This window comes from Polyergus mexicanus, unplaced genomic scaffold (genome assembly GCF_030449975.1).
Source record: "Polyergus mexicanus isolate NDT 795.1 unplaced genomic scaffold, iyPolMexi1.0 SCAF_16, whole genome shotgun sequence".
In the NCBI taxonomy this organism is placed as follows: domain Eukaryota; kingdom Metazoa; phylum Arthropoda; class Insecta; order Hymenoptera; family Formicidae; genus Polyergus; species Polyergus mexicanus.
The window spans coordinates 5,471,971-5,497,005 of NW_027223336.1; the positions used below are offsets into that span (position 1 = coordinate 5,471,971).

General features: G+C 33.8%; 1 protein-coding gene across 1 annotated transcript in view; it reads left to right on the forward strand.

Annotated features, from left to right (window-relative positions):
- Window positions 1-5,212, forward strand: part of LOC138940121 (GAS2-like protein pickled eggs) — an 86,081-nt gene extending 80,869 nt beyond the window's left edge. The window contains exon 8 of the mRNA XM_070308667.1: window positions 555-5,212. Within this exon, the coding sequence (XP_070164768.1) occupies window positions 555-1,501 (947 nt within the window). The 3' untranslated portion in view covers window positions 1,502-5,212. The remainder of the gene's footprint in view (window positions 1-554) is intronic.
- The last annotated feature ends 19,823 nt before the right edge of the window (window positions 5,213-25,035 follow it).

The following is a 25,035-nucleotide window of genomic DNA, read 5'->3' on the forward strand; positions in this document are numbered from 1 at the left end:
CTTCACCAAGTTTATTAATTGAAATAGACACGCATTACGTTCAAAATTAGTGATAAAATTAGGGTAATAATGTTAATGTTATATATAACGATTAAATATAATACAGATATACAATATATATATACAAATATTAAAAATATAAGTTATAAAAATTTGCAATTGCATAAAAATAATAAAGAATAATACAAATGTTTGTTTCAAGAAAAAAAATAAAAAAATAAAAGAATTGACTGTAGAGAGATTGATTTTGTATTTTACATGTGTGCTTTTATAGCAGTATTGCTAAAAAATTATTAATTACGATTATTCTTATAACACATATAATAAATCTTATATATTTCTCATAATATCTGAATCTTTGTATCATCTAAAAGAGAAAAAATTACTAAGCTTTTTTTTTGTTTCTCTCTCATATCTTTCATGAATATTTCAAAATAATTTTTGTGTTACTCTCATAGGACATGCAATAATCAATATTGGAATAAATAAATAATTAAAATTACAAATTTCAGATACAGTATCTCAGAACACGCCTTTTCCGTTTCCTGTTTCAGAGCAACCGCCGAAAACAGAGTCCGAGGAAAAATCTGGCGTAGAGACCGACAGTATTGAGACCGGGCTGCGCAAGGTAATTCGAAAGGATAGGCTGGCGAGTCCTTTACGAGTTTCGTCCCCGTCCAGGAGCGTGGCGTCTTCGTCGACGGGCGACAGGACGCCACGCGCCGGTTCTGTCGTGCGAGAGAATAGCAATCTATCCAAGACGTCATCCGGCAGTAAGACGCCCAAGGACAGCAATTCTAGCACGGAGAGTAGCCCGCTAAACCGAGGTGGTTCGATACGCAGGGGCAACGGAAGCTACGGGACGGTACGCAAGTCAACGCCGACCGGAAGTCTAAGCAAAGCGTTGTCACCGATACCGATATCCAATTCCACGAAAACATCCGTCAGCGGTAGCGCCACGTGGAACGGTCGTCAGACTAGACGGCGAGCTAGCATTCAGACGGACACTTTTCTGGATCCGAGATCGACGCCGGCTACCTGCACCTCGACGCCGAGTTTCTCGCGGAAGAGCCCAGGCAGGCAGAGTTTGCAGTCACGGTCGAATATGAACGGCGGGATTCAGTACGATAGGAACGGCAGGAGGATCAGAGCGTCTGCTACGGGCACCGCTTCCCTTCAATCGTCGCCCACCAAGGCGACGAATCCGCTGCTCGATCAGATTTTGCAAAAACTGGGCGATTTGAAGGACGAGCGTCAAATGGTGCAGAAGCTGCAAGGTCTTCTGAGGGACTATCAGGCTAGCTCGATCGACGGTGCCGCGAATATGGATTTCGCCAAAATGTGGGTGGACAGTAACGGAACGATGACCGTGCCCCAGGACGTTCAGGTATCAGTTACTCCCCGAAAAGATCCGAAACCCCAGGAAGGTTGCTCGAGGATACCAGTGCCTCGTACCGTCTCTTATAAAAGACCGATGTCTGTGGCGTCGGACAGCGTTTGAGAGTGTTTTTTCTTTTTTGATCGAATTTTGAGAATCGACGTATATCGGGTAACCTTCCTGTGTTAAGCTAAGTTAGTCTGATCGGGTCGGAGCAATTATATCCGTGCGAATAATCGCGCCTCTTGCTGCGCTTCATTCTTCATTCTATTTAATAGATAAGTCGGACGTCTTAATCATGATAGAAGATGGGAGGGAGTGTATATATGTTTTATAGTTGACTTAAAAATATGTTTTGTAATTGACTTAAAATGATAGTGTTTAAGGGGGGGGCCCAAAGAGAAGAGATCTGTAGTTTAAAAAGTTTGCAGATTTTTAGAAGCGAAGAAAAAGAAAAAAATCGAAAGAATCCATGATAAAATAAAAATTGAATTATTCCAAAAGGATCGTTTTTTTTTTTTGGAATAAAATTTTTACTTTTAGAGAGTATCGTAAAAAACTTCTTTCATAAAATTGAAAATGGATCGCTAAAGAAAAATCTCTAATTTATTTAAATTACTATTTTTTAGATTTTTCTCTTTTTAATATTGAAAAAGAAGATGTTCTTTAAGATACTCCTTTTTAAATATTTCAGAAATTTATAAAATTGCAAATTAATTATTTTTATAAGCTTGAAGTTTAGAACTGCTTGGTATTTTTTTATTTCACGATTTAAAATCAAAATCCATTAAATACACAGATGTATTTGGAGATCAAGAAACATTTACAAGTTTTAATATTTGAAATTTTTAAATTTTTAGAGAAATCATATGTTATTTGAATTTTTAGGATCCAAATTTCAAAAAATTCAAAATCTACGTGAAATATTTTGTATTGTTTAAATGTTTGTTTTATTATCGCGTATGTTATCATCATGGCGAACAATACGACGCTTGGACTATTGCTTTCTATTTCTGCTCTTCGCCTACGCCTTCAACAACCATCGTTGTAGATCGAAGACGTCCGACTAGAGAGTAACTTAACGGGCCTTAACGGTACGGGGTCAATCAGTTAGTAGCTCTTAGTAGTCACGTATCGGGGTGGTGCTTAGATGGTGCTGAAGAACGAGATGACGTTTACGATAGACAACAAAGTAGAAAAAGAGAAAAGGAAAGGAAACTCGTTCCGTGGACAAGTTTTCAATTCATTAATACGGAATGAAAAGTGTGCAATTATAATGCGACGAGTCTCGCATTAATGGCTTTCCAATCAATTTACTTCCAATCATTTAGTTGCATCCTATATGTTCATCAATATTACGGAGTTTGAAATAATAAACTTTAAATTACCGTGCAAATTTATTTTTAAAATTTTTTTAATTCTTTTTATCTTATGTACGTATTATGACGTTTATAAAAATTATGTATATAAAGTTTCCTTAAATTTTTAAATCTTTTGATATACATATATATATTATTTATATATGTTTATATATGTGATTTGACGAGCATGGTACTTTAAGAGTTAATACGATCAATGATGCCGGACTTTCAAGATCACATATCGTGAAAAATTGTCGAGAGACCGTCGCAATTGCATGCTCAATCGTTTTCACCGTTACCGATCAGTAACGTCTAATCATTTTTATTTAATTATATAGTTTATCGGTTATATTTATCAAAGAGATAATTTATTTATACGTTACGGCCTCGCTACGATAGAGAGGAAAGGAATAAAAAGGATAAGAAAGATACGGGAGAAAGAATCGATTAGAAATTGAGAAGCGAATAAAAGCGAGAGGATCTCACACGTTTCGATCCATCGAATATAAAATCAAACGCCCCCTTCCCCTCCACCCCCATTTCCCCCCCAACCTGAAACAGACTGCATTGTGTAGATAACGACACGTGTCGTCGAACAAATGCCATTCCAATGTTTAACCGGTTTTTCTCTACCAAACGCGAGCGTAGCGCCAAATTTTCTACCAAGTGTCTTAGTAACGGATTATCGACGGATTTGTCGACGCGATTAGCATGCGAAAGAGGGATATTTTTTAGTACCGTGGTTAAATAATAAACAGTCAATATACGACGGCGTGAGTAGAAGCGTTTTACGAATATTCGGACGATGATGGCGTTACCGATTCTCCTTCTCCGTTCGTTTCTCGTCGCCGGAGCTTATTTCAAGAAAGTCTTCTTTAATTCAATCAACATTGTACGCACGTTATACGCCCATTATGTAGGAAATATGCGAAAATCGTGACGAATCTTCTTATATAAAAAGCGGGGATTAGTCGCGACGGACTCCTTGCCTTATTCGGAATTCCAACAATTTTCTACATCTTACGCGTATAATATCGTCGTGTTTTCTACACACACACACACACAAAAGTTATATAACATTGCCTGTAAATATATCCGCGAGGAGTTTCGGCGAAAAATCTTTCTGCTATTGCAATTAAATTGATCTCTAGTCTAGACGGTCATGGTGTGTATCATTTATTTTACTTCGAAATAGTTTGCGATGACGTTTAAATAAATGCACACAAGAACAGAGATGGCCGAGAAAACACGACGGATTTGCTACTTGAAGTACGGTGCTGCGCAAAAATATGGCGTTTTATATATATTCTGTAAATACATATAACGGATACGGTTGTTATAGAAGCATATCTTCGTTTTTATCATGTAAAGCATGTTCTACTAAGTTAAGCTTAAGTTGACTTAACCTTTCGATAATCATTATCGTGATTAACACCGGGTTATTTGTTGCGTCTCATTAATTCACGATACAATGCGTATTTTTATATTTGGGCTTCTCATCGCGTAATGGTGAGGAACATTAGTGTAAAGAAAATGTTTTGAAAATTATCACGTGAATTCGAAACGATCACTTGAATAGAAAAATATGAATAAATCGATATTACATGACGAAATTTTTCTCCCTTGCCCGTCATTGAAGGGTTGTAAGTATGTCCGAGATACTAAAATCACCAAACATCATTCTCAGCGAAAATCCGAGATAGATCATTCGAGAGATTTACATATCGCATGATCGCGCACGATGCGCATAATCGCGGAATATTTCTCCAGAATATGCAGGATCGTTTTTCTGTAAAATATCATCGAGAGAGACATTATTTTCCATCGATATCGTCATCTTCGTACTTTCCAATTCTGAGGCGGAATAAGTGCACATTCACGAATGGGGCAATACGTAAATATCTGTATTCGTATATTCGAAAAATTGTACGATGGCGATGCGCAGTAGTCTCGCGTATCGGTATTCGATAATCCAACACGATTGTCCAAATTCTGTATTCTTCTGGGGAAATATTGCACTCGACAAATATTGTTTCGCTTTTCTTAACAGTCATAGTATCGCAACAACGTATACCAGAACGATCTGGTATAGCGAAAGATATGAGAAATATTAGTTCTCCCGTTACAGCGCGCGTTAATTTAGGCGCCGGGCGGCTAATTTTTAGGTCTAAGCTTTTGTAACCCCAACGATATCACGGCCGTGCGTTAACGATTAAGCAATATCGACGATTTACCAATATTAATATTATTATTACAATATTATTAATGCAATATTATAGCAATATTATTGCTATGATGATAATGATGATTATTATCTATTATATTATATTATTATAAGATTATTATTATCATCAAGAGAATAATGCGGATTAATTGCTATGATTATTATACGCAACGTTGCCTATGTTACGTTATCATTTTATCTACGAACAGTTGTAAATTGACCAAAAACTATATAAAAAGATTAATAAAAGGCCTTAACAAGAAGCATTGCGTCGGATCCTTTATTTCAATTTTCTTTCCTTTCGCGCTAACTTATCCTTTAATTCGTTCATGTGGGATTTCATGATAAGATATGACAGAAATACAGATATGACACTCTGGATTTTATAAAGTATCATTTTTTGCAAATGTTGTCTTTCGTTAATGAACTAATTTATATCTATTCAGAAATAATTAATTTTGTATAAAGAAAATTTCTCGTTAAAAAACAGGATTTTTTTTTTAATAATTTTTTTTTAATTTTTTTTAATAATTAATTTCATATTTTCCGGATTTTTTTCCACGTGACTGCGACGAGAGAGGGGCCTGTTATGGGTCCAGTACCACACGAACGGCGGCCTTGCCGCATATGGTGAGACGGCTCTCGGCGAGAATACCGACAACACAACACGGACACACCAACAATAGCGTACCGTATACGAGCGGCGTGTATGTGCGCATCTCAACGTGCGCGCGCTATTCCTATCGGATACGAGCGGGTGCGCGAATCTCGGAAGGAGCCATTTTTGAAATGTCCAGCCGTCGCGCGTGAGATTTACGATCGGTCGTAGTAGCCTCGATAATAACAGCGACGATTGTGCCAGAGTTTATAGGTAATTAGCATAAATGCCGCACGTGCGTATTTTCTGATCGACGAGCCTTCTTCTTTTCGTCAGTACGAAATGATACTCTTTCTTCGAAAGTGAGAATTTTTTCCGATTTAAATAAGCGAAAAGTATTTCGTGTGTAAATTTTTCCTAAAAAGTTTAAACGGCACATCTATAACCATCCAAATGTTTGAAGATTAAATTATATGAAGCAATATATGTGTATACAGGGTGTCCTAGACCACCCGTACACCCCTTTTCTTTTAAAAACTAAGCATTTTAGAGAAAAACGTTTTCAACAAAAATTGTATGGTTTTGAGGGGAACATAAGATGGTGTCATTGGTTTGACCTTGGATGGCATCGTTAAGGTCAAGTCAAGGACATCTTTAATTTCTTAAATAGAACCCCCTATTTTTTATTGCATATTCTTATAGCTGACATCGAGAGCTTTCCAAAACACTATAATAAAATATAAATTTTTTCATTAAGTACTTTTTGAGTTATTTTATATTTTAATCTGACATATTTTGATATAAAAAATTAAATATCTTGTAAAATATTTAGTTTTCGAAAATCTTACCGTAATACTTTTATATACGGAATAATGAGGCAAATCAATTAGTGCAAAAAAAGAAAACAAATAATTGTTTAAAAAAATACATTGTAAATAATTTTCTTAGAAACAATTATTTTTTATACTAATTGATTTGTCTCATTATTCTGTACATAAAGGTATTACGGTAAGATTATCGAAAACTAAATATTTTACGAGATATTTAATTTTTTATATCAAAATATGTCAGATTAAAATACAAAATAACTCAAAAAGTAGTTAATGAAAAAATACTTTATTATAGTGTTTTGGAAAGTTCTCGACATAAGCTATAAGAATATGCAATAAAAAATAGGGGATTCCATTTAAGAAATTGAAGATGTCCTTGGCATGACCTTAACGATGCCATCCAAGGTCAAACCAATGACACCATCTTATGTTCCCCTCAAAACCATACAATTTTTGTTCAAAACGTTTATCTCTAAAATAAAATTGATTTTTGAAAGGAAAGGGGTGTACGGTTGGTCTAGGACACCCTGTATATACATTAAATTTTAGAGTCGCGTAAAAATCATATTTAAATTTATTAGTCTCAATTATTGTAAAGAAAAAACTTGTTTATAGATTATTTAAGCGTATATTTATGAAATATCTATTTTTAGTAATATTCGTTATTTGGGCATCAAGGATTTAATTATGAACCTAACAATTTTATAGCTAATAATTTTATATGAAAATTATGTTACAAATAGACACGAATCGTAACATTTGGATAGAGATAGGTACAAAAACTAGTCCCAACAAACGATTGCAAGTAGAAATACTCGCACTCTGGACCGACCGATCTTGATTAATGGCGTGATTAGGCTGCGAATCACGCGTTTATCCTTATCCCGAGTACGACACAGAAAGGACAAGTGATTTGTCAACGCGTGGAATTTGAACGGGTCTTTCTTTCGGAGAGGCCAGCGCACTTTCAGTATTATATTTCGCCTTTTTTGCTTTAGCTGTAATAACGTCGCGGTGAAAGTACTCCCACGCTCCCATGCTGATGACCTTACCTCATCCGAATTTGCGCCACGATTTTATTGCTGGCGGACACGCGGATTGCGTATAAATAGAACGCACCACATATTCACGCTCACGCATGCAGCTTGTCGTAAGGAGAATTATTTACGCGACGACGCGTGAGCAAATTTTAATTCTTAAAAACACAATCTTTTTTTCACGTATATTATACTTCGTGTAAAAAGAAGATATCAAAAAGGTATCATTGTGCCATGAAAGAAACTGAATAATAATATATATATATATATATATATAAAATAAGTCTTATAAAACGTATACTGATAAAAAAGTTAAATATTAGAAAATATGATACTCTTGTGTATTGCAGGTAAAATTAAAAATATGCCAATTATAATTACACGTAATAGAGATATATGGAAAATGAGATTTTTATATTAATCTTTTTTTTGTATTGATAATATAATCATTTTGTAAAATAATAAATAAATAAATAAATATATACAGGGTGTCCCATTTTAAAGGACCCACTCAAATATCTCAGAAACACTGCGTTAAATCGAAAAATGTTTCAAACAAAAGTTGTGTGGCTTCAAGGGGACCATAAGATGGTGACAATGATTTGACCTTGGAAAATCATTTGAAGGTCATGTGAAGGCCAACTTTAAAATTTTAAATAGAAACTCCCATTTTTTATTCAGTATTCTTGTAGCTGACATCGAGAGCTTTCCAAGACACTATAATAAAGTATTTTTTCATTAAGTACTTTTTGAGTTATTTTATATTTTAATCTGACATATTTTGATATAAAAAATAAAATATTTCGTAAAATATTCAGTTTTTGATAATCTTACCGTAATACTTCTATGTACAGAACAATGAGACAAATCAATTAGTATAAAAAAAAAAAAATTGTTTTTAAGAAAATTATTTACAATGTATTTTTTTAAACAATTATTTGTTTTTTTTGGCACTAATTAATTTGTCTTATTATTCTGTACATAGAAGTATTACGGTAAAATTATCGAAAACTGAATATTTTACGAAATATTTTATTTTTTATATCAAAATATGTCAGATTAAAATATAAAATAACTCAAAAAGTACTTAATGAAAAAATATTTTATTATAGTGTTTTGGAAAGCTCTCGATGTCAGCTATAAGAATATTAAATAAAAAATGATTACAATGATTTTCCAAGGTCAAATCATTGTCACTATCTTATGGCCCCCTTGAAGTCATACAACTTTTGTTTGAAACATTTTTCGATTTAACGCAGTGTTTCTGAAATATTTGAGTGGGTCCTTTAAAATGGGACACCCTGTATATATATAAGATATTAAAGCAAAGAGATTACAAAATCCTAATTTCTGATTTACTATTATACATGCGGCTTCCTATTCATGGAATAAAATAGATATTGTGCAATTTTTTCATTAATAAAATTAACAATATTTTTATTACTTACTGTAATTATTTATTGCAAATATAAGCGAATATTTAGAAGTAGACATGCTGACATGTGATATTGTTCAAATAGATTTGTCGCATTACATTTAATCGTACTCTATGCATCTTCAAGTAAGGAACGAACGTAAGCGTGCAACATAAAATGCGTACGATTGAAACGCACTGTTGCCTTGATATGAACGTCGCTTCAAATTTATACGTCAATTAGTTAGTCGATAAATAATCGAAGGTGGGCGGAACAAGGCAGACTCTGGAATACGAAGCGCGTATTAATGGTGTAGTTTAAACATCTTTTTAATAGACGATATAAATTAGCATGCGTTCACCAATCGCGAATGCGAAAATACTCAAACAGTTATAATTTCGCGAAATAACGTAATCGTGATTTTTGTCGAGGATTTTCAGTCCACATATATGCAACGACCGGTCATTCTTTTGTTTATTTATTTAAGGTTTTTTAGACTTATGTAACACGCGGCGGATAATGAAGTAAACGACGACACGATTAACAAAGTACCTTGAAATATCCAATTGCGGTTTACGATTCAAAGGCTGTCACAGAAGATATGATTCATGATTAAAAGAAACGCAGATGCTACATGTTGGTTGTAAGCTAGAACGATGATTCCTAGAATCTTATGTCATGTATGCATAATTTTATAATAACCGAATATTTTTCTTGTTTCGCAAAAATGACGCTTCGCGCGAATAAAGAGTTCTTCGTGTATCGGTAAAAGATAAAATAACAATAATTATAAAAGAATAAAAATCATTAACGCAGAATAAAAAATTTTTAAATCTTTTTATAATAATGTAGATAATTTCTAAGTTGCAAAAAAAATTGTCAAATTATGAATTCTGTGAAGTGGCATTTTATCGAAACAAACGATAGAGATTAGAAAGCAAAATTACAAAAGTGATGATGTTTATTTTGCGTTTGCATGGAAACTTCATTAAGAAGTGAAATCTGCGGTTAAGTAGCCGATCACACATTCATCAAGTTTGATAGGATAGGCGTTCCTCGCGCAATGATAGTCACGCGAGAAGGAAATCTAAAAGACCGAAGCCAACGGCAATTCGTCAAAGATCGAAAGCCGCGCGCAAGTTTAATCATGCTTTGATATTACTTCCTGTAATTATCACGGATTTGCACGTATTTCGAAAGTCGAATTTATCGCAATAATCCTTTCTTTCTTCCTTCATCAAACCCGTAAAATTTAGAGAACTTTTTCTCTTGACATTTAACTAATGAGATTTATATGAAAGTGGCATATATATTGGATGATTGCATAAGTTCGTGCCCGATTTTCATAGATGGCATTAAGTTACTGCATGGCGGAGTTCTATTTTTTTCGTGTGGTAATTGTTGCTTACACCGAATAGATGACGTTGTCTTATGTCAATTTAGCGTCAGACATTGTTCAGATAAGTCCATTTGTGTATAAGAGAAATCATTAAAAATGGAGAACGAAAGGTGCATTTGTGGCATGTAATGCTATATGAATTTCGGAAAGGCGTGGGTGTTGGGATTGTACAAAAAAAATATTCAAAGCGTTAATTTGGACCGCGCTCCTGCTCTCCGAACAGTCAAAAAGTGGTTTGGCAGATTTCGAAATGGTGATTTCAACATGGAGGATCAACCCCGCTCTGGACGGCTTTCTGGCATCGATGATGACATTGTGCATGCCTTAGTGGAAAGAAACCCAAGGATTACAACTGAGGATATTGCTGAGAGGCTGAACATCGATAATTCAACCGCTTTTCGTCATTTAAAAAAGCTTGGATACATTTCCAAGCTTGATACGTGGGTGCCGCATCTCCTGACTGAAAGGAATAAGCTGCAGGAAAACTGCAGGAGTTGCAATGGGAAATTCTGCAGCACCCGCCATATTCTCCAGATATTGCGCCTTCAGATTTTTATCCGTTCCGATCTTTGCAGAATAGTTTAAATGGCAAGAATCTCAATTCCGAGGAAGCTGTCGAAAACCACCTTACAAACTTTTTTCAAGAAAAACCAAGTTCTTTCTTCAAAAATGGAATCGACAAGCTTATAGATCGTTGGAAAACCATTGTAGAAAAGAATGGAGACTATATAATTGATTAATAAAAGTGTTATCTCTAAAATATAATCTATTGAAGTTTATATTTAAATCGGGCACGAACTTATGCAATCACCCAATATATATATATATATATATATATATATATATATATATATATATATATATATATATTGATTAAGAAATCATGCAAACTACTTGACGCAAATTCGAATTATTAAGAAACACATAATAATATATAAAAATAGTTACTAAATATTTTAATATTTAATGTAGAACAATTTTTGTACTGGAGATTAAATAATTAGTAATAAAAAATTTGATATATTTTAAATATCTATACGAATAGAGAAAACTGTGAAGAGAGATAAATTTCAACCCGTCAATTAAAAAACTTAAATGCTATCGAAATGTTTGTTGTAATAATATCAGAGTGATTTATGTGACGATCGCATCTTAAGTAAAACCTTGCATGCAAGAATTATCTTTCTTTCAAAGGACAAATAGGAAATGACGATAGGCTCTTGTCATTCTCTACGGGCCATTTGCCACAGTGTATACAGAAGCTTCATTATCTGCGCGCGCTTGTATTTTCCCATTTATCTATCTCCGCAGAGAAGCAGAGATTTCAGATGGGCGATTATACGGCGAATAACATTAAGATCTTCATCGCTTGCCGGCTAATCGAATCGAATGGGTAACGGCTCTCTTGCCCGATGTGTCTTGAGGCTCGTGGGCGGCATGCAGGTGCCTCCGGGTTCTCCCAAGAGTGCGTAGGTATACGCACTATCTACGCCCACCTGATGCTAGGTGCTCACCACGGTCCAGTAACTGACAGACTGAATACTAGCGAGATCGACGATCGACTCAAACGTCAAAGTTTCCTTGCATATTCTCGTGAATGCCACGCGCGAAACTTTTTTTCATTTTCTTGAAATATTAGTAATAATATTGTATATTATATAATAGAGTAATTTTTCCTCTTGTAATAGTAACTTTTTTATATCTTAATAATAGCAATAATAGTATATAAATAAATATATTCAATAATTGCGTGTCAATAAAATTAATATCAATTTTTGGAGATATGTAAATTATTATTCCATTATTCTCTTTATTCAAAAATTATTAATGAGTTTCGCTTCATCAAGTATTTATATTATAAGATATAACGATACTTAAATTTTTTATTACTACTATCGTCGAGCAAATTCCTTTAGCTATGCTAATGAAAAATGCGTTTTTAACGCGCGTACAACTGATAATTGCTATGGAAAACTACAAGCTGGAAAATAAAAATCAGAGGAAAAAAATATTTTCTACAGCACAATGGAACATATGCGGTCTTGCGAAATTACGCAAATGCGTGCTTCTCATGCGTTCGAGAGAAGATCTCCACTTAGTACCTGCCCCTTAATTTACAAATTTATTCCTTACGCGATGTTTACGAGCCATCTCGTTTCGTCCGAGTTAAGAGTCTTGGTTTATGACGTTAGAAGTAAAAAAATAAACGATGGAACTTTTCACCAACTTTGCGTGAATAATTTTTTCCCGGTGAAATTGGCGTGCGTGCAAAGCGAGCTTATAAAAGAAACGTTATTAGAGAATTTATTTTATTGTATAATAATCATTTTTTTGCAAACATTTTATTCATGCTCAACTACAAGTTAAATCTTGAAACTAGATAATCTAGCATTCTTTCAAAAATTTAATAAAATATATTTTTGTTTTCTATTATAATTTATAAACATAAAAATTAGAAATAAGAAATTGATAAAATCATAAAATTTAGAGATATTGACTACCGCCTGAATTATCGGATTTTAAAAATAAAGGCATCAGCATGCAAAGCGAGCTTATAAAAGAAACGTTATTAGAGAATTTATTTTATAATAATCATTTTTTTGCAAACATTTTATTCATGCTCAACTACAAGTTAAACCTTGAAACTAGATAATCTAGCATTCTTTCAAAAATTTAATAAAATATATTTTTGTTTTCTATTATAATTTATAAACATAAAAATTAGAAATAAGAAATTGATATAATCATAAAATTTAGAGATATTGAATACCGCCTGAATTATCGGATTTAAAAAATAAAGGGATCAGCATGCAAAGCGAGCTTATAAAAGAAACGTTATTAGAGAATTTATTTTATAATAATCATTTTTTTGCAAACATTTTATTCATGCTCAACTACAAGTTAAATCTTGAAACTAGATAATCTAGCATTCTTTCAAAAATTTAATAAAATATATTTTTGTTTTCTATTATAATTTATAAACATAAAAATTAGAAATAAGAAATTGATAAAATCATAAAATTTAGAGATATTGAATACCGCCTGAATTATCGGATTTTAAAAATAAAGGCATCAGCATGCAAAGCGAGCTTATAAAAGAAACGTTATTAGAGAATTTATTTTATAATAATCATTTTTTTGCAAACATTTAATTCATGCTCAACTACAAGTTAAATCTTGAAACTAGATAATCTAGCATTCTTTCAAAAATTTAATAAAATATATTTTTGTTTTCTATTATAATTTATAAACATAAAAATTAGAAATAAGAAATTGATAAAATCATAAAATTTAGAGATATTGAATACCGCCTGAATTATCGGATTTAAAAAATAAAGGGATCAGCATGCAAAGCGAGCTTATAAAAGAAACGTTATTAGAGAATTTATTTTATAATAATCATTTTTTTGCAAACATTTTATTCATGCTCAACTACAAGTTAAATCTTAAAAATAGATAATCTAGCATTCTTTCAAAAATTTAATAAAATATATTTTTGTTTTCTATTATAATTTATAAACATAAAAATTAGAAATAAGAAATTGATAAAATCATAAAATTTAGAGATATTGAATACCGCCTGAATTATCGGATTTTAAAAATAAAGGCATCAGCATGCAAAGCGAGCTTATAAAAGAAACGTTATTAGAGAATTTATTTTATAATAATCATTTTTTTGCAAACATTTTATTCATGCTCAACTACAAGTTAAATCTTGAAACTAGATAATCTAGCATTCTTTCAAAAATTTAATAAAATATATTTTTGTTTTCTATTATAATTTATAAACATAAAAATTAGAAATAAGAAATTGATAAAATCATAAAATTTAGAGATATTGAATACCGCCTGAATTATCGGATTTAAAAAATAAAGGGATCAGCATGCAAAGCGAGCTTATAAAAGAAACGTTATTAGAGAATTTATTTTATAATAATCATTTTTTTGCAAACATTTTATTCATGCTCAACTACAAGTTAAATCTTAAAAATAGATAATCTAGCATTCTTTCAAAAATTTAATAAAATATATTTTTGTTTTCTATTATAATTTATAAACATAAAAATTAGAAATAAGAAATTGATAAAATCATAAAATTTAGAGATATTGAATACCGCCTGAATTATCGGATTTTAAAAATAAAGGCATCAGCATGCAAAGCGAGCTTATAAAAGAAACGTTATTAGAGAATTTATTTTATAATAATCATTTTTTTGCAAACATTTAATTCATGCTCAACTACAAGTTAAATCTTGAAACTAGATAATCTAGCATTCTTTCAAAAATTTAATAAAATATATTTTTGTTTTCTATTATAATTTATAAACATAAAAATTAGAAATAAGAAATTGATAAAATCATAAAATTTAGAGATATTGAATACCGCCTGAATTATCGAATTTTAAAAATATAGGCATCAGCATGCAAAGCGAGCTTATAAAAGAAACGTTATTAGAGAATTTATTTTATAATAATCATTTTTTTGCAAACATTTTATTCATGCTCAACTACAAGTTAAATCTTGAAACTAGATAATCTAGCATTCTTTCAAAAATTTAATAAAATATATTTTTGTTTTCTATTATAATTTATAAACATAAAAATTAGAAATAAGAAATTGATAAAATCATAAAATTTAGAGATATTGAATACCGCCTGAATTATCGAATTTTAAAAATATAGGCATCAGCATGCAAAGCGAGCTTATAAAAGAAACGTTATTAGAGAATTTATTTTATAATAATCATTTTTTTGCAAACATTTTATTCATGCTCAACTACAAGTTAAATCTTGAAACTAGATAATCTAGCATTCTTTCAAAAATTTAATAAAATATATTTTTGTTTTCTATTATAATTTATAAACATAAAAATTAGAAATAAGAAATTGATAAAATCATAAAATTTAGAGATATTGAATACCGCCTGAATTATCGGATTTAAAAAATAAAGGAATCAGTGAATGGCCTCAAAATAGGCAGAGTTAATAAATAAATATTCGATATGATTGTAGAGGATTAGGAAGTTAGAGAATGCACGTGCTCGCGTTCCTTCGTTCTGAGACTCGTTGCGGCGAGTCCGGCTTAAAAGGGACTCTATCGGAGCGTCGTAGGTCTTCAAACAGCGGTCTCTTGTCTCTCGAAGTAATCGACTTTCCTGCACACGAATCGAACTTTCTAGAGGAGCCAACCGTGGCACGATTCTCTTCGGCCTATTATCATGTAAAGTCGATTAACAGCCGGTCGTTGACTTCGCTCCGCTCTTAGTGTTCGAATAAACGTCGCGTGCTCTTCTAGCTTGGCGACCTTTCGCGAGCGAGATCGCGAAAAATTCGTCGCTCGGAAAATTTCGCGCGAGAAATGCGGCGTGTCGTATCGGCATTAACGCGATCGTTGCCCGAAAAGTCTCGCGTGCCGAATCGTATACAATTTAAACAGGCAATCTCTCTGTGAAAAAAGGAAGGAACTCGCATAGAAAATCAATGCGAAGAAAATCTCGCGTGCGGGATCGTCGTTAGCGGGCTGCGTGAAAAATCTCACGTGAAAATTCATCGTTAGCGCGATGAATTTTGGACGGGAAATTATTCGTCGACGTGATCTCTGCGAGTAAAGAGAAAAATTGCGAGAGAAAAACGGCGCTGCGACGCCGTTCGCGCGAAAATCGCCAGGCTACGCGCGGAATTGCCGGGATCGCGGACCGCGATATGGACAGATTGGTGAGAAATGGTGAGAAATGCTATGCTGGATCTGTTATGTTCACGGAGAGTGTAATACTGACCTCGAAGTACGCCAGATGTAGTACGCGCTTGAACAGATATCGAAAAGCGGAGAATATGCAAATCGCTAGCGGCAACGGGACGCGACGGCTGGCCATGTGCGATTTGCATCTTCGCGGCGTTGCATCCACGCCGAACATCGCGAAAAATCACGGAGTTCCCTGGCAAAATGGAGATCCGCCAATATCGAGAGCGATGATTCTTCGAAGAAGGAAGATGGATGCGATAATTGTATAAGAAAATAAAAGGAATATCTCTTTCTCTTCCAAGGAAATTGGAATCGACGATTTAAAGAGAGAGACAGAGAAAGAGAGAGAGTATACAGTTTTTTGCAAAAGAAAAAATTCAACAAAATTTAAACGAAAAAATTTTTCTATAATTTTTAATCACATTAAGTAAAAATTTCTGCACATCTTTATTTTATTTTAATAATACTGAAATATATGCAACAAAATGATTAATACAATGAATTCTCTTCGATTGCTGAATATGCATGTGTATCTCATCCGCGCGCGACGATGGATTCTCCGGATCCATTAAATACTGATTAAATGCAATCACGGCGCGCTTCCAATAGAGTTAGGCCGTCGACCGGTCGCTTCGTTAATAAGCAATAATCGGTCTCTGGACTGGTGCAAGGGCATAAACCGAAATAGACTGTCGAGGTCACCATGCTCGCCACGTACGATTGTCGTTAACAATAACAATAATTCAATAAACAATTTCATTTTAAGCGCTGGAATTAATTCGGAAAGAGGCAGCGATCAATTTTAACACAATGGCGACATTTTAAAATTGGCACAAAAAAAGTTTGCTACAATTGTCCCACAGAAATGCACGGGATGAGCTGACTCTTTATCATTCTACAAAAGGCGCGACGAATCATTACTCATCGTATGAGGAAAAACACGTTTGCAGTCATTACGGCGCGACTCCCTGCGTCTTAATTACTTGCACGAAAATATTACCTGGTTTGTGCGGTGCGTCGCGATTTACGTTCATCAGTTCCGAGTGAACTACGTGTGACGCGAGATGAAGTAAGAGGCAGTGAAAGGGAAATAAAGTAAAGATTCAGGAACACTATCGAGGACAAGACTGACAGATTATCATGGAAGCAAGCGATATTACAAGAAGTGTATACTTTTTTTGCGCAATGTAGATTTTATCGTATATCGTTTTACCGCACTATTATTATTATTATTATTATTTTTTTTTTTTTTAATAAATCTTGTGTATCGAACCGGGCTTAAACGTGAGAACGTAGTTCTCGAAAATGTTAATTGAATTTTATATGTGTGAACAAGTTTTAGAAATAAATTAGAAGTTTAACAATTTTATTTCTATAATTTAAATGCTAAATTACTTTATCTAACTTTTAACTCGCATTTGCTATCAAGTATCTATATACAATTGGAATTCGAGGAGTTTGCATGAAAAAGGGAGAGGCAAAGAAGATTCGTCAGGACCAGTCCGGCATCGTTCTCAGGGCCAACGATGACAGGTCCTCGTTGTCATCACGTGTTAACGTAAGGCGTGTGTTCTTTGAACCTTATTTTTGAATTCTATTCTCCTCTTCTAAAGAGGAATTCTTTCTGTAGCATCCTATCAGTAACTCGCATATAAATAAAATTTTTGATACTAACCTACAACTTGATCTCTACAACATTAGCACTATTTATATTCATCGACTTGGCCGTGTATCTCAGGCCCGGTGCCATTCACAAGAAGAAGAAGAAGAAGAAGAAGAAGAAGAAGATGACAGGTCCTGAAGGATGAGCCTTAGAAAATAGGTTACGTGCATGCCATATTGGTCGAAATAACAACAGTGGATAACCTTGGGAATTCTGACATCGCAAAGATTCGCAAGGTGGATCGCGTACGCCCACAACATCGACATATATTATAAATACGGACATTCTAAACCCTTTCTCGAGAGCATCCGCGCTCTCACCACGCATGAATTATGCATGCGAGCATACGTATTGTATACGTGTGTTTGCAAGAAATAATACTGCGAATTCGAATTTTATTGAGCGACTCTTCGCGTTCCTTCGCCGCGCGAATAAGGACGAGGTGTCCTTGTTTCGGCGAGATGGATGATTATCGGTCGTGATCGCCCGCATCCCGTCAGGACGTTAACGATCTTTCGTTGGGGAACTGCATTCGTCGCGAAACAGAATTTACGACGCGCGTGGAGCAAAACGGGATCGTTAAAATTGATTACGATATAATAATACGTGCGCGCACGCGCGAAAGATTGAATTGCGCAGACAAATGTGTAACGACGGAATAATGTTACTTTAATAGCCCAAGAGGAGCGTCGATGCCATTTTTTTTCTTTTTCTTTTTTTTTTCGTACGCTAAATCGGCGATAAAATTAATGAGAAGTATCGTCGCTTTACACGATATGCGTATCAATTTCGACGGTATAAATAAGAATGCGCATTTCTCGTTCGTTTCTTCTGAAAAAAGAGATAGAGAAAAAAGAAGACACTTGAGCAAAGATTTTGCCGACTTTAAAAAAGTCGTGCTTCATTTATCATCTTGTTTCTTCACTTTATAGAAAGAATATCTTTATTTTTTTATAATTGCATTTTATTACATATGAAAATTTTTTAACTTGCGTCATTAAAAAGATCAAATAATTATCGCATTATTTTTGTAGAACTATATATGCTTCCGAATTTATTAACGATTTATCGTGCGTCTTCGCTTAACCAAGGTCGAGTTTACGATCTTACAATTAAATTCTTGTGACTCCGATGAACTTACGAAAAATCCCTCATACATACATACGCACATGCCCACGCGTCTCGTCGGCGTATACGATTCGCGAAAGACAAAGACACCGGCGCTCATCGTCGCGGTCGGCTAATGAGAAGTTAATGGCACAGCCGGTGTCTGTCTGAAGTGGAAGCGGCGTTACCACTTTGGAGGGGGTGTCTTCAGACACTCGGGCAACGAAAGAGCTAAAGAGCTCCTCGCCGCGTAACGCAAAGGAAGCCGCACACTCCGCGTTTCTTTCTTAATTCAAAGATGGATGAGTCGTCGGCATTCGCGAAATTGGCTCGCCGGAGAAAGTATTTTTTCTCGTTAACATTAATTCACCCGTCTCCTCTGTATACTGAACTATGTATGAAACATTGCGAGGACTTTAATATTTTGAGCAAAAGGTAGTATGAAGAAAAAATTTTTAATTTTAATTTCCGTTCAACAATTCAAACCTTTTTTGAAATTGTTACGATTGATCTCGAGATCGGTACAGCGGTATCTTTCTTCGGTTTCTAAATATCACGATTTGATGCTTGTTCCGAAATTGTTCTCGCGGATCTTATCCAGGGTTGGGAAAGTTACTTTATAAAAGTAACTCGTTACCGTTACCGTTATTTTTTCTAAAAAGTAACTCGTTACCGTTACAATTACTAAAAAGTAACGAGTCGTTACAATTTCCGTTACTTTTTTACAATACAAACTAATAAATTATTTGGCATAAGAAAAAGTTTTAAAAAATTGTAAGCAAGATTTCATTCAAGGTTTATTACAAAATAAATGACTAAATTTTATCGAAATTCTTTATTAATTTTTAATAAAATTTGTTGCTCCATAGTATCATCATTTAAATGCCCTCTTTGTGGTGTTAATACAGAGCCACCGATGCTAAACATTCTTTCTACAGATGCACTGCTTGGTAGAGCTGTATTATATTTAATAAAAAGTTTTTTAAGTTTTGGATAGTCGTTTAACATTTCTATATTACAATTATTTGATTTTAAAAACCGTTGCAATTCTTCTTGTTCAGATTCATTTTGCACCGTTTTTTGCTCAAAAATGAAAAAATCATCGTGATCGTCAGATTTTCCAGCTTTTGAAGAATTTTCAGTTGATCGGATTCCCAATAAATCCTCCAAGTAATTTTCAACACGTTTTCTTTTTTCTCCGATTAACCAGTTTAACTTAAATTTTGGATGTAAACATGCTGCTATTATTAATTCTTTTGTTTCAAATATTGTAAGAAATCTAAAATCGAATATAGTAAATTAAGCGACATTGTTTGTTTTATTGAAATTAATACTTTTGAATCAATAGTTTAAAATAAAATAATATTTTTCAATTAAATCCTTATTTAAAATTAAATAACATATGTATTAATCAAATTAATAAGTTACCTTTTATTTAAACCTTGCTGAATAGCTTCAACTAATGAATGGCAATCTATAAGGTCAGATTTATTGAGATTTTCTAATTTTCGTTGCAAGGTACTTAGAACTGGTAATAAATGAGAGCTCTGCTTTTCCGAAAAGATAAAGCTCTCATTGGATATCGCGCGTCGCGTCATCGCACTGGTCTGCAAGAGCCATAAGTTGATCAATCACATTCAAGCATTTTTACAACATAATAAGAATGCTAATTGGTCGATTTGCTTACGGCTTTACGGTTAAGATAAAAATTTTATCACGCACAATAGGAAGAATAATATCTTAAATAAATCAAAAAATTTGAAAAAAGTAACGATAAAAGTAACTGTTAAATTCGTTACTCGTTACCGAAAAATGTAACGAATTTACTTTTTCCGTTACAAATAAAATTTCTAACGCCATTACCGTTACAGTTACCGAAAAAAAGTAACTGTAACGGTAACGGCGTTACAAGTAACGCGTTACTTCCCAACCCTAATCTTATCATAGTACATATCATATTATCATGAAATAATAATTTTACTAATCAACAAAAATGGAAATTGCCATTTTGTGCGCGTCGCTGATAATCGAAATTGTGCCAATTGCTATTGAAACATTCCACATAGTGCGATTATAAGTTCAGTTGGACGAGAAATGAGCCCTTACCGTCTCTTTGTGAGTCTACCGTGTTTCCTGCTTGCACGAGCTCGTTAAGGAGGGAAAAACACGACGGAAGAAACTAGTCTCGGGTATTACTAAACACTTCACGACGCAATACTTCTTTAGCGCTGACACGCGGTTAGGCGTTTGCCGCGCGCTCTCCTCTCGTCATTACATAAAATTAAATAAACATAAATCGCCGAACAAGCGAGCGAATCAATGAAGAGCGAAATGCCGCACACGTCGACTGTGATCGAGTCCGTCCGTGAAGAATTTGCAAACTAATAAATAAATTATTTTAATAATTAGCCTCTTTAGTAAGAGAGAACTTTATTTTTAAGTAAATTATGCACTTCCCTCTTAGATAATTCGGGAAAATTTTCTTCCAAGTTTTATAGTTTCGACAAATGTTAATCGACGCAATATAATCAGAAGGATTAATTTTCGGACTTTATATTACATCTTATAAATATTTATAACATAATTTAAAACCGAAAATAATTGTAATAACAAAATTAGATAATGGTATGTTAACGTATCATATTTTTGTATAAATATTTTTAAAATATCCATTCTTAAAATGACTAATTATTAGAATAATATTTCGCATGTCGTACAAAGACACATCCAAGTATTAGGATAAGTACATTTTTTCGCATTTCCGGCTTTTTAATTAGAGTATAGTGTCCCGTATAGGACGAATTATAAAAGAAACTAACTTTTACTCTTAATTTTTTACTCTCCTATACCAATATTGCAAGAGATATCTCGATTTTTCGTATAATATTTTGCAAAAACCTGACAATGTATTCATGAACGAAAATGCTGAAAGCGAAAGGATTAAATAATCTAACTTACTCGTTGGTCGCGAAATTCACACGGTGATTTAATCTCGCCAGATGCTTGGGAATGATTAATGCTACGTGCGCGAATAAATGCTCACGCGATTACGCGAGATCGCCGCCGGTAGCGAGCCAATAAGCGAACGAGTTCCGACGCAGAACATCGTTCGACGTCGCGTACATGCAATTAGGCTTGACGGACGGAACAATGGTGAACGCTGCTTGCAAACGTCGGGAATCGGTAATAACGGGAACAACCGGGCCTGGCTGCAAAACCCACGCGGAGATTAGAATTTTTCGAACGACAACCGGTGTCGTGATTTAGTTCGTATTGATCGCATGGACCGTTTCTCCTGTATGTTTCCCGATCGAGAGATCGACGCGGTCAGTGGATCGGTGATCGACCTGTAATTAATCGAACGTGATACGTAGAATTAATAAGCTACGGTAATTGAATCATTTATTTGTCGAGCGATATTTATAGAGACTCTAGATATTGTGTTAGTATCTCATCCTATAATAATAAATAATTTTTAATCAATTGTTGCGGATCATCTGACAATAAGAAGCGAAAAAAAAAAATATCGGTATTCATCATGAGACAATTGTAAAATTCTCTTTAATAGACGAAGCGTTTAATTGTTATAAAGAAAAAGATGATTGATTACCGGATTATGATATTTACTAGCTTCTATTAATAAACCTCAGAAGTAATGTCCACTCAGTCATCGGGATTCCCCGTTCCCCTCATATCGCATCGGACTAAAAGCGAGTTTTTTTTACTGAGTTAAAGCCCCACATTATTCCAGCGGACGGCCGGTGGAGTGCGCACGATGCATTTCATGCCCCTTGGCAAAAAAGCTTTTACTGACAAAAATTTAATATTTCCTGATGTAACAATTTTCACGCATAAACCGCAATTTTACTTTCTTTTTTTCCCTTTAAAAATCGATTCAAATTTTTTTCGAAAAGATTGGGAATTAAAAATACGCTCGGTATATATACAGGGTTTCCCATTTTAAAGGACCCACTCAAATATCTCAGAAACACTGCGTTAAATCGAAAAATGTTTCAAACAAAAGTTGTGTGGCTTCAAGGGGGCCATAAGATGGTGACAATGATTTGACCTTGGAAAATCATTTGAAGGTCATGTGAAGGTCAACTTTAAAATCTTAAGTAGAAATCCCCATTTTTTATTTAGTATTCTTGTAGCTGACATCGAGAGCTTTCCAAGACATTATAATAAAGTATTTTTTCATTAAGTACTTTTTGAGTTATTTTATATTTTAATCTGACATATTTTGATATAAAAAATAAAATATCTCGTAAAATATTTAGTTTTTGATAATCTTACCGTAATACTTCTATATACAGAATAATGAGACAAATCAATTAGTATAAAAAAAAATTGTTTTTAAGAAAATTATTTACAATGTATTTTTTTAAACAATTATTTGTTTTTTTTGGCACTAATTAATTTGTCTTATTATTCTGTACATAGAAGTAATACGGTAAAATGATCGAAAACTGAATATTTTACGAAATATTTTATTTTTCATATCAAAATCTGTCAGATTAAAATATAAAATAACTCAAAAAGTACTTAATAAAAAAATATTTTATTATAGTGTTTTGGAAAGCTCTCGATGTGAGTTACAAGAATACTAAATAAAAAATTAGGATTTCCATTTAAGATTTTAAAGTTGACCTTTACATAACCTTCAAATGATTTTCCAAGATCAAATCATTGTCACCATCTTATGGTCCCCTTGAAGCCACACAATTTTTGTTTGAAACATTTTTCGATTTAACGCAGTGTTTCTGAGATATTTGAGTGGGTCCTTTAAAATGGGACACCCTGTGTATATATATATATAAGAAATACCACGCTGTATATAACGATCAATATATTAATTAATAATAATGACTTTCATTCGAATGCTCGATCAAGTCGAAGAGCCACCACGAAAAGGCGACTTCCTACTGCGCTGTGTTCGTCGATCACTTATTAACGATATAAACTCGATAGCCGTACATGGCAATGCATTTAATTATGCCGCAGCCGCGTTGCATGGTTTGATCGACGATGAATGCGATGCGGCGCGCCTCGATTTTATGACGCGATATTTATCCCCCGGATATATTCCGGATATATAAATATAGCCGCGACTATCTCTCTATATACCTGCATGCGAAACAACCGTACCGCGCATTTCCGTTTTGTATCCTGGTCGTACATTGTTCGAAACTCTCTGGCACTCGTGGGCGACATTTGTCGATTTAGTGGTATTCCAACACATTTGTCGCGACAAGTCTCCGTATTCAACTGATAAGAAATGCGATAGTTTGTCTAAGTAAACACAATAGAGAGAGATCCATCTTTCTTTTAACCCGACCAACGCTTTAAGCACTATGGTCTGACGAAAAAGTATTTTCTCTTTATGTAGTGATTATGCGATATATCGTATCTTATTATATAAAATCATGCATTTTTATGTCTGCGAAATATAAATATTTGAAATTCATTTGAAGAAATAAATATTATTTGCTATTATTTTAAAATTTAAAGAAAGAGACACTTACTTTATAACTAGAAAAAAATTTATTACAATAGGTAGATTCATACGTTTAAAATATTTTTGATGCAATCTCGACTTTTTGAATCGATTTGTTGAGACAAGTAAACTCGAATCTTGAAACACAGAAGCTGAAATTATCTTTCTATCAATAACGCTCGCTATGATGGATGCGCAGAAATCGCAGATGCGGAAGAACGAGCGAATAGGCGTGAGCAATAACGAGAGAAAGAAAAGAGGAGAGACACACGCGGAAATGAGGAGCCTTGAGGTTACCATTTTCGGACGAGACCTCGTATCGCTCCGTATAAAGCGCGCCATTCAATCGATCGAATTTGCGCGATCGATCAATGCACGCGCGCGTAAACACGACGCTGTCAAAGCTACATTGCGAGTAATTTGATAGGGAATCATAAATCGCGTCAGCATATGAAAACGATACAAGTCATGAATAAATATTTTTCCGATAGAAGGTAAAAAATCGTCTGCGAATACTGTAGATTCGCGAGTTACGACTTTTCGGATCCCATTTTATTTTTGCCATTTTATCGATCCGATCCACACGTCTAACGCGTAGCTTTTGTGGTGCTTTGTTGAACGTCTGGCGAACAAACGATAAAGTTGAGAAGAAATTTTTATATAGATTTCATCTATACGCGAGGACAAATAATCTTCGACGTGGTCTATATCTTAACATATGTCAAAGTCAAGATCATCAGTGTGGAGTGAGGATCCTTTTCGGTATATTTTTAGGAAATATGC